The 11,638-nt window shown below is 39.9% G+C and overlaps 1 protein-coding gene across 1 annotated transcript; it reads left to right on the top strand.

The window, feature by feature from the left end:
* The first annotated feature begins 348 nt into the window (after window positions 1–348).
* tspan6 (tetraspanin 6) lies at window positions 349–9,732 on the top strand. The gene is made up of 8 exons (XM_008275676.1): window positions 349–541; window positions 4,658–4,846; window positions 4,924–4,998; window positions 5,087–5,182; window positions 6,100–6,255; window positions 6,339–6,422; window positions 8,850–8,934; window positions 9,078–9,732. The coding sequence occupies exons 1-7, from the start codon at window positions 455–457 to the stop codon at window positions 8,916–8,918; spliced, it is 756 nt and encodes a 251-aa protein (XP_008273898.1). The 5' UTR covers window positions 349–454; the 3' UTR covers window positions 8,919–8,934; window positions 9,078–9,732.
* The last annotated feature ends 1,906 nt before the right edge of the window (window positions 9,733–11,638 follow it).

Raw genomic sequence — 11,638 nt, 5'->3', positions numbered from 1 at the left:
TTATTATTATTATTATTATTATTATTACTGTTATTACTGTTATTAATAATGATAAAGTTTTTTAAAATGCTCTTTGTTGTTTTTCTTTTTCTTTCTGTTTTTGTTTTTTTCCCACTAACTTCTCTCTCCTAACTTTTCCGCTCAGTCTGTGTCTGCTCTGGTGCAGCAGGACTCGGGTCTGGCTGACTAATCGTGGTAAACCTCCCTCGGCCTCCTCCACAGGCAGCTCTGCGGTTCCAGGTGTTTATTGTGGCAGCTCTTCCTGACTCTGCTGCTGCTGCCTGACGCTGCTTGACGCTCCGGAGCCTGTTGATCCTTCAGGAAAGTGAATTTTTCGAGTGACGACACTTCCCCTCTCTGCTCGGCTTATCCTGGACCTCTCGGCTCTCTCCGCTCCGGGACGCTGCCAAGTGAACTTTTCTCTGTGTTTTGGGCTCCGAAGTGGAAGCGCAGCATGTCGCCGCCGTCTCGACGGCTTCAGACGAAGCCGGTGATCACCTGCCTGAAGACCTTCCTCATCTCCTACAGCCTCATTTTCTGGGTGAGTGTCGGGCTGTAATGGGGGACAACGGGCTCTGAAAGCAGCAACAATGGGCTCAAAGCGGCGCCGCTGCCAACGAGGCGAAACACGGCGCCTCGTTAAATCACAGCTCCAGTTAGATATGTGGAACAAAAATGTCCCTAAGTCGGACTGAGGCTGGTTTTGTTGTGGTTTTTACACCGACGACCACTTGTTGGAAACCCAGCGACCGTTGGAGATGTTGAGGCGGATTGTTGTTGAGTTTATCACCGAGTGGCTCCGCTGTTAGCCGGCAGCAAAACACCCAACAAGCTAGTTTACCAGTAAATACACATGATTTAGGCAGGAGGGAGACACAGGACAGGTCCATGTCATCAGTACAGGTCCATGTCATCAGTACTGCTCAGTTCAGATACGGTCAGATGCAACGAGCAGTCGATTAATCGATTAACGACAACAAACACGACTGTAGCAGGCAGCTGCTGTAGAGTTATACTCAACTTATCTGTCTCTACAGCTGTCTAGTCTGCTTTTAATTTAATCACCAGCTACTTTGATGATCGAATATTCAGTTGGAGTCATTTTTAAAAGAAAAAGTCCAGAATCTCTGATTGCAGCTTCTAAACTGTGAAAATGTTGTTTTCTGTGTGACAGTAAACTGAATGTCTTTCAGCTGTGATCCAACATGGTGGTGATCTTTATAATCAGGTTAATTATCCTCAGAGCTCCAATAATTATTTCATTAGTTGTCTCTTATTAAATTAATCACCTTTCATTTTTGATAATTGATCGATCAGTTTGAGTTTTGTAAAAGCTGCAACAAGCAGTCAGTGCATCAATTAATGTCAACAAGGGGATTATTTCTATTATCAAGTTTTTTAACTCTAGAGTTGCAATGAATGATATTAAGTTCATCGCCATCTAGTTTTAATAATCAATTTAATCGGTTTGAGTAACTTTAAAATAAATCAGAAGAACAAAGATGACAAAACAAGTTTATGGCTATTTTGAAAATGTAGTTTTTAATTTGTCTAATATCAAATTATTTTTGAGAATCGATTAACGGGTTTGACTAATGTAATAGTTAAAGCTGCCAGAAGCAGTCGATGCCACGACTAATGATAAAAAAAATCATCTGTGCCAGCAGCAATGGGGGTCATTTTTATTATTAGGTTATTCATCCTTAGAGCTGCAATGACTAATCTTTTGGTTGTCCGCTTTGAACTGAATCTCTGGTTGTTTGATGATCAGTTGGTCTGTTTCAGTTCTGTACCACGAACAAGCTTCATCAAGCAGTTCAGTAATTCATTAATGACAACAAATATTGTATACAGGCACATTTGGTGGCTTTTTAAATTATTTATGACTGGAGTTGCAGCAATTAATCTATGTGTTAGCTGTGACATTAACCACCAACTGTTTTGATAATTGATCAATTGATTTGTGTGATTTTTTTTTTTTTTTTTTAAACTAGTCTAAATTCTCTTAATTGAGTTTCTAAGATTGCCAGACATTTTTCTGTGTTGTTTTCTCCTCTGTGACAGTAAACTGAATATCTTTACGTTGTGGACAAAACAAGACATTTGAGGACGTCATCTTGGACTTTTCCAAACACTGATTCACGTTTCACGATCTTGTCACACTTTCTAGACCAGTTGGTTTACAACTAATCAACTAGTTAATCGCCAACTATTTTGACGATTAGTTGGTTCATTTTATCATGAAAAAAAGTCTAATTTCACTGATTCCATGTAAATAACAGGACAAAAGACCAAATAACTAAAAAAGATTCAGCTCCACTATAGCACTGCATTAAACAACTTAATTATTCAGTACATTTATTTTCTCTGATTAATCATTTCATACTATGTTCTAATGACTGATAAAACAGTAACGAAACCATAGAATAGCAACCTGCAATGAGAACATTTTGGCCTAAAATAAATAATAGAGTTTGATTGAATTAATTTTCTACTTTCAAAAAATAAAATCTTAATTTGATACTAATTTTAGGGAATTTTCTTTTTGAGAAAGTGATTTTAAAGTAGGTTTAAGGATTTTAACATAAGAATTACAAGAATGGCTAATAGTGATTTGTGTGACAGACATTGTGATTTGATTGAATACTTTAAAGTGACGCCTCAGTTCAGTATTTACTATGTAGCAGACAGACGGAGACACAGTGACTTTATCAAACCATTGACACAACATGAAACAAGGCTCTACAGCATCTGAGCCAGACTGCACAATACAACATGTAATATTGGGTAAAATATAAAATGTAAAGCAACATTTTTAAATTATTCAAATGTATTGTTCAAACCCAAAATCTTTTAGTTTATTATCATATAAGAGAAAGTCAGTCGTCCTCACATTTGAGGAGGAAAGACGACAGATTGTTTGTTTGTAAGATTAATCAGCTGTTTTTCTGTTATTTTATTGGACTCATCAGTTAGTCAGTGGGTTTCTTTTTTATGTATAACAGTAAACTGAATATATTTTGGAGTCCGGACTGTTGTTCTAATGAAACAAATGATTTAAATCCATGACCTGTAGTGAACACTTGATTTCACTGTTTCCTCATGTTGTTCTCATAACGATTAATAGAGAAAACAATCGCTAGGATAAAACCAATGATGAGCTTCACCCTCATTTACACGCAGCATATGCTTACTTACAGAAAATAAACATTGTCCTCAGAAGAAAATGGACCCTTATCGTTGCTCTTCCTGTTAATCTTTGTACCGAGCAAACAGCCATCTCAGGCTGCCGCTGACATAAAGTTCAGGTCTGTGCTTTTATCTGGCAATTTATTGCTGTTGGCTGGTTGAGCTGATGCCTCCCTGCAGGCTAATGACTTGTGTGGGGAGAGTTAAAGGAAAAGATGCTGAGATAATTGAACCACAGGCTGAAGCCGGAGTTGTATCCCTGATGTGTTTTTATGAAAAAACACTGACAGGTATAAATAAATAATACGCCGCATATTTATCACGTCTTGTGACTGACATGAGTGGAAGAAGAGCTTATCAAATAAAGGAGGTTATATCCTGTTTGTCTCGATACACGTCTTGTCTCAGACACCATCTCCCCTCCAGCTCATCTGCATTTGCTCCCCCGGGAACAGTCGAGATGTAATAAAGGAAATCAATAAGGGAAATTGTGTTTTTTCCTGGATTTGGCTCGTTGTGGATCTTAAGTAAAAGTGTCTGTGATGTTTGTCAGATTCGGTGCAGATCTTGGGTCCGTCTGAGCGGCTATGCAGTAACACTTGGTATTTCTAGAGCAAAAATAATAACGCCTGCAGAGGCTGTCCCTCAAACATGATGGAAGATCTCAGCTGGTGTCAACGGTTGGGTTCGCATTAATCAGACAACTACTTTCCTAATTTAGTTGATAGTTGGTCTCTTAAATCTCAGAGAATCGTCAGAAATGTGTTCAAAATACACCAAATATTCACTTTTAATGTCAGTTGTGATGAAGCAAAGCGTGATGTCTCAAGGACCTGAAACCAGCAAGTGCTCAGCATTTCCTGCTTAAAAAAGGATTTGATCAGTGATGGGGGCTGATTTTCTGGCTTGCATAAATCAGACAGGGCTTTCAACTCCATTTTTGTTATTGTTCAGTCTGTTGATTGTTTTCAAAATGCATTTCTGGTTGCACGAAACTGTGAGAAGATCATGAAAAGTTTCCAGAGTCAGCAGTTGTTGTTGTTGTTATTTTTGTGCTCCCAATATTTAGAGTTAATATGACATTGGACCAAAATAATCACACTTGGAAGCATGTTTGCTCCGGATTACATTTCTTTTATTTAAAGGCCAAATCTTATACTTTATATTCGACAGAGTGGACGTGAACCTGAATAGCACATTATTAAACTGTGAAGGAAACCTTGATTTAGTTGTCTTAATATATATCTTCAACTATCATCTGTTGACATGACAGAACTTCTAAATATTCTCTGTAGATTCAACAACAAAATAAGAGGATTCACGGTGACCGTAGCGGTGACTAACTGACCTGATGATTATGAGCCTTTAATTTTCGGTTTGGTGACGGTCACAGCCCTAAAAAGCCCTGCTCGTCTTCCTCTGTGGCTCTTTGATGCCGCTCGCTGACTCGCCCTGCTGTCGTGTTCAGTTCACAGGCGTGATCCTGCTGGCCGTCGGGGTGTGGGGGAAGGTGAGCCTGGAGGCCTACATCACCCTGGCTTCTGAGGAGAGCACCAACGCGCCATATGTCCTAATTGGGACCGGAGCCACCATCGTTATTTTCGGACTGTTCGGATGCTTCGCTACATGCCGTGGCAGCCCATGGATGCTGAAACTGGTCGGTGAAGGAGCACTTGGAAATAATCCCTCTCAGATGTGACCTTGTGTAACTGTTTTCTTCTCTTGTTGCTTCAGTATGCCATGTTTTTGACCTTGGTGTTCCTGGCTGAGCTGGTGGCCGGAGTCTCGGGCTTCATCTTCAGGCATGAGGTGAGGTTCAAAGCGTTGAATATTTTTTGAAAACTGACTTTGATTAGATTGTTAAAATGTGTAATCAACTTTGTGCTTAATTCTCCAGATCAAGGCCAAATTAGGCAGTGCCTATAAGAACGCTGTGAAGTCCTACAACAGCACCGACAGCAGCAGCTCTGCAGTCGACGCCATCCAGAGGACTGTGAGTGGAAGCTTCTCCGTTATACTAATGATGTCTCTGCTGTCTAACGTTGTTGTGTCAATCGTAGTAAACCAAAGGACTCCTGTTTAACATAACATTCTAACACTGCACAGCTATGGCTACAATGCAGGATTACACAGTCGTAGCATTAATCGTAGGGAAAAAAAAAAGCTAAACTTAAGCTGCGTTTCTTTCATTTTTCATTTTACAAAAAATTGCAAAAACATGGAATCAACATTTTTTTCCACATGCCAGAAGGTGTTACCAAAAACTTTTCATGCTATAGATATTTTGCTGCTTATCTTTTTTTTCTTGTTTCAGCACTTCTCTCATATCTGCTCTCAGTTTAAAGTTCAGCCTAAAAGTCTCTGAATGTTTGTCACAGTTGACGCTCTCATGGTTTCACAGTTCCACCAAGCAGTGCAGAATAATTCGTTTTTTTCAGAATGCAGCTATTGCACCTGGTTTATTTGTTTATTCTTATGGAGAGACGTAGAATAATGATTTAGACGACATATCTTGATGGTTTTTGAGCGTTTCCAATGAGAGGGCACAACACAGAGGAATGTTTCAGTGACCATCGTAAAGCCAAAAAAAATCTAATTATTGAGTCTGTTCTTTAAAAAATTGCACACCTTTGAAAGCTGCAGGTGGTTTTTGGGTCTCAGAGGGTTAAACTGAACCTCAGAGAGAATGGAAGCGGCGCAGCGACGCTCTCGTTCAGGCATGTTGCTGTCGTCGCTGCAGCTGTTTTCCAAATAGGGGAATCCAAAACATCTGCAGTGACATCACCCATTGTGTGGTGGCGAAAAACCCATCATCCAGCTGTTCCCCCTCATTCTGTAAAACAAACCTTTTCTTCTTGCATAAGGAAAGTCGTGACAACTTAGTGTGCGTTTTGTGTTTTTTCCATGTAGCTGCACTGCTGCGGAGTGAAAAATTACACCGACTGGAGCGAGACGGCTTACTTTAAAGAGCACGGCGTCCCTACCAGCTGCTGTAAGCCCAGCGCCGACTGCTCAAGTGAGAACCTGAAAGACCTTGACAAGGCTGGGAAAGAAGTGTACACGACGGTGAGTTTAGATCACATCGTCCAGCAGGGTGTGTAGAAAACTGGAAACGTCCCTTTACAAGTGTGTGTTCTTGTGTTGTGTAGGGCTGCTTCGCGCTGGTGACCACTGTGATGGAGGGAAACCTGGGAATCATCGCTGGGATCTCTTTTGGGATCGCATTCTTCCAGGTATGTCATATATTAGCTTGTAGGTCAACTACGGCTGTTGTAACCTCTCACACACAGAGCTGCAATGAGCATCAACAAGTCGGGTCATTAGTCGTGTTTCTGTAACGTATTTTCATGTGTTTTTAAGTACAGCATCAGAAAAACCATTATGGGAGCTGCAAAATTTTAAGAAAAAAAACTCAACAAACATCCTAGTTACAAGAATGGTTTTAATGCTTGCTTAAAGTTGTTCTTATCTTTGTCAGAAAATCATTATTGCAAATAACCGGAGATGGATACACTTGATGAGGCAAACGTTTAATTAATGTGTGATCAGCTGGTTCAGCTTTTTTTTTTTTTTATTAATTGTTTTCGTCTCCTGATAGCAAGAAACACGTCCAATACCACCTGACATGGAAGACTAATGACAACTTACCCAAAGAAAATACTTTAAGATGTCTCTCTGTTGCTCTCTCATAGATGGGCACAGATTTGTTAGTTTCTTCATCTCCATTAAGTTTTTTTAGCAGCTGGCTCCCAACTGGTTTTCTTTCTGGTTCATGACCTTTACTTCTTCTTCACTGTTTGTTCCAGCCATGCGTAATGTCGCCTCTATCACCAGCGTTATGCGGCCCAATCTATTCCTATCAAAGCACTTAGTTCACATTGTCTTCATAACATTTTTATTTACATTTTCAAAGTTCGCCACAAATTTGCTTGGCAGTGATATGAAAACATGGCTATTCATCGTTTACTCCTCTCCTCTAGCTGTATAAAACAACATGTGCCCACCTATGATGAGTGTATTCAGAGCTTAACAAGATATTTTGAGCTAAACAACAACAGGTTAAGCACAGTAAACACCATGGGTACAGGTGTATACTGACACTCACTCACAGACCAGAGAGCCGGGAGCGCAGGTACAACATCGGTACCGACACAGAAAGCAGCATAAATGTTCTTCTAGTGACTGTCAAAGCTCCGTCAGGCTTCATGTCTTTCTAGCGGTGACACAGAGAGTCTGACAGTAGTTGTTCACCCCTGGTTTACTCTGACTGCTGGCTGCATGTCACTGTCCATGCTGCTGTGAGCAGCGACCAGTTAGCGTGTCGCGCAATATATACCCACAAGGTCACACCTCATACATGTGTTGCTCTTTCACTTCTGTCATTTTTTTGGGGGGGAAATGGAGGCTTCAAACAGGATCTGAATGTGTCGATACCTTTAAAATGAAATTGTTTACATCTATCCAATATCTGGATTTTAAGTCTGAAATTTCTACCTAACATAATGCCCCTAGCACTGTCGCCTCGCAGCAAGAATGTCGCCGGTTCGTGTCCCGGTGGGGGCACCGGGATCTTTCTGTGTGGAGTTTGCATGTTCTCCCCATGCAGTGTGGGTTCTCTCCGGGTTCTCCGGCTTCCTCCCACACGGTCCAAAAACATGTTGAGGTTAATTGGTGATTCTAAATTGTCCGTAGGTGTGAATGTGCTGGTTATCTGTCTCTAAGTGTAGCCCTGTGATAGACTGGTGACCTGTCCAGGGTGTCCCCTGCCTTCACCCTAAATCAGCTGGGATAGACTCCAGCCCCCCTGCGACCCTAGTGAGGATTAAGTGGTGTACAGATAATGGATGGATAATGCCTCCATGTTGTTGATCAATATTTGTCAGAATGTTTTGGCTCACTATAGAGTCAGCTATTAAAGGATAATTTCGCATATTTCAACCTTTTCCATTACACATTTCCTTTATTATACAGATATGAATCATTGTATATCTTTTCTAGTCTGATGGGGGTTCACGGGCTAAACTGTTCTTGCATTTAGCTGTTTAGTTTCCAAACAAAAAGCGTCTAAACAAAGCAGCGTGTGCAGATGCAGGTGATTGGATCAGCCAGCGAGTGTCCTGGTTTTGAGACTCTTAGTGTAGTTTAGCATAAAGGCCTTTCCAGACGGCTAATTTCCATGTTTTATTTCAGTCAGATTGAAAACAAATTTTGAAAATGACTAATGTAGAAATCATTACAGCATTAAGGGAGCTTGTGATGATCGTCCAGATTTTTTTATTCTTTTTTGCGACTCCTTGTTTCCCTGAATCTCTACAACAGAGGTGGAGAGTGTAAAGTAAGTGTGACCCAGAAAGCCACAACCGAGGCAGCACTGGGAAACACTCCAGGCTCAAATCATCGACTATTACTCGTGTAGCGGTGAACGGGAGATTCACAACCTGGATTGTGACAAGACAGTCTCCAGTGTTAGCTGTGATAATTTAAAGATTCACTCATTTGTAGCCTGTCTGAGCACTAATGTGTGTTCTCTGTTCTGGAAATGGTTGAAGAACTATATAATCCATAGTTTTCTACAAGAAGGACAAAGATTAATTTATTGTGTTTTGAGTGGAACTGTGTCCGTGACAACTCTGTATTTTGTGAAACTCATTTCCTCTCAGCTCATTGGGATATTCCTGGCCTGCTGCTTGTCTCGATACATAACCAACAACCAGTATGAGATGGTCTAACAGTCGCCTTCCACAGGTAAGGCTGTTCACGCGCACTGCACAAACTAAATCATGTTTTACACGCATTGGCACAGATTACAAACTCCAGTTGTTCAATAAACTGCAGCTTTGGATGAATGTAAAAGTTCAACAGAGGTGTTGTCTGTTTTCTGTTTGCAGGTCACTGATGGGCAGCTCCTGGTGCAAACCGACTTCACATTTTATTGTTGTGTGTGTGTTAGTTGATATTATTTTAGAGAGGGAAAACACTCGCTGCTTCTTCTTTTATTTGATCTCACCAATGACAAACAAGCAGAAGGGAAACGTACGAAAAGGGGAAATCACAAGGGACGGCTCAGTTTGACCAAAACGAAAAGGGACCCGAGAACGTCGGAGATCATTTGTCACTCCTGGGATCTAATTAGGGAATTTCTGTTAAGCGTAGATGCCAATACATAGTTGTCACTTTTTTTTTTTTCTTTTTTAAACTTTCTTGTCTTGTCTTGCAGCTGCCTTATTTTGTAATTTTTGCTAAAAGTAGTCTGTAGCTGAGCAGATGAATCTAGACAATAAGCTGAGAAAATCATGTGTATCTCTATGTGTTGAAACTCGTACGAGCCTGAGAGACGGACGAGAGGTCGCCACCCTGAAATCAAGATTTTCGTGATTTATGAGTTGTGTGGAAGATGAGCCTTACGGATGGATGTGGGCCAGTACTGTTGACAGCCAGCGTTCATGTGTGCCAACTTTCTAAGACAGTTTCCAGTGTTAAATTGTTACTCTTTTGTGGATGCATGTGAAATACTTGAAAAAAAATAAAGATGAAATCTGTAAACGGCGTGTGCTCTCGGCAGCTCGGGACGTGTCTGTCCTGCAGCTGTCTGCTCCGGTGGCCATCTGAAAATATTCTGGCACAAGTCGATGCTTTGGCAGACAAACGTGCTTCACTTTATGTGGGGCCTCGTGAAGGATCCATACAGGATGCAGGATGTGAAAGGCATTTAGAGATCCAGGGTGGAGGAGAGTGTTTTACATCAGCACAGTAATGAAGGATATATAAGTAACCGCATGTAAATACTGTGTGAAGCTGTTTCAGAGGATGTAAAACTGAAAGAAGAAGTTAATCTATTGTGGGATTAAATAGGAATTTATCATCCACAGGCTCAAAACTTCTTAGTAATTCAGTTTAAGTGTAACATGAGAAAACAGAGGAGCTGGTCTGTCTTGTTATGCTGTATTAGTCACATTCCACCTTAGCTGTGAAAGGAGGGTTGATACCATGAGCTTTGAGAAGGAGTCTGTAGAAGAATACCAATTTATTTTTTTTAAATGCAGAGCTGATGTGTTTTGAGTTGTTAAAAGAGCACATTTGCTAACATACTCAAACCGGGAGCCTGTAAACTAGTTTTTAGTCAGAAGCCGCAGTCTGTGATGTCAGGTTTCATGTCACAGACTGCTGTTTGCATAGTGACGGGAACATTCAAGGTCCGTTTACATGAAGTGTGCAAACCATTCAAGTTGTACTTCCTCTTATAAGCACCAAACATACCTGAGTACTTTGGTAATGTGACAGTATGTATGTTGTATGTTGGCCCAACACATCTCAACATAGTCATGGCCAAATGTAATCGAGCTCCTGGACAGGCCTCAGATTTGTAGCTCATCTGCTTTGTGTTGGAGGAAGGTGCTTGATGGCCAACATGAAATGAAATGAAATATGAATGAAATACACATCAGTGAAACAGGATCTGGGCAGTAAAATATTCTGAAAGCATAGAAAACGGTCTCCAGTCTGCACCATGTGTTGATAACAGTGTAGAAGGTTAATGTTAGCGGTAGACATCTAGTTTTAAGATATTATGTTAATGTAACATCTGAAAAAAGGAAAACACTGTAGATCATTGCAAACATATAAAGCCACATGTGGCTTTTCAGCCTGGATCGGGAGCCAAAAGGTGACAAAAGGAATCTTTTCTGATTAAAACGTTCAATCTGGATCAGATTAACCTGAGTTTTGCGATCCAGGATCAGGTAATAATTTAGTGCCATTTTTTCAGGGTAGCATTAGACTGGAGTCCCCTGATACGATACAAAGGTTTCAAGATGAACAAATTTAGATTATTAGCAATCAAAATGAGATGACATATCAGTGCAGCCTACTAGGTATAAAAAATAGAATCTGAGATGATTGTGTCATAAATAATATACATTCATAAATGTTAAATATCATTTTTAGATAAGTGGGATTATTTTATATGGAAGCTTATTTTTGACTTCACTGTACTAAACACTGAATGGTAGCTTAATGTCTACTTTATTATGATGATGGTTTTGGAATCAAGTGCAAAATATAAATAAATGTATGTTATTTTATGATTTAAATGTTGTAATACATCATCAATTTTAATATTTTATTGAATTTCAATACTGAAATCCGACCTAATTCCAGATCTTTTTGCAGCACAAGTATCCCAATCTTACTTAAAAAAAGAAATCTGACCAACACATACTTATTGGTAGATCCAAATCAAAACAAGGACTTAATATAGTAGATCTAATTCAATTTTAGATTTTAGATTTTTTTGGTCCAACCAATTGTCAAGTTTTGATAAAATCCAAAATAACCTGAATCTGATCACTTTCAAACAACTTGGGGCCCAGAGGATTAACAAGATGTATAAAAAAATTAAATAAAATTGTGCAAGACAAAATTGCCTTTTTTCTAGACTGTTTTCTGTAAA

This window comes from Stegastes partitus, unplaced genomic scaffold, assembly GCF_000690725.1.
Source record: "Stegastes partitus isolate 25-593 unplaced genomic scaffold, Stegastes_partitus-1.0.2 Scaffold2, whole genome shotgun sequence".
In the NCBI taxonomy this organism is placed as follows: Eukaryota; Metazoa; Chordata; class Actinopteri; family Pomacentridae; genus Stegastes; species Stegastes partitus.
The sequence above is the reverse complement of the archived record's forward strand: the minus strand, read 5'-3'. Positions and strand labels throughout refer to the sequence as shown.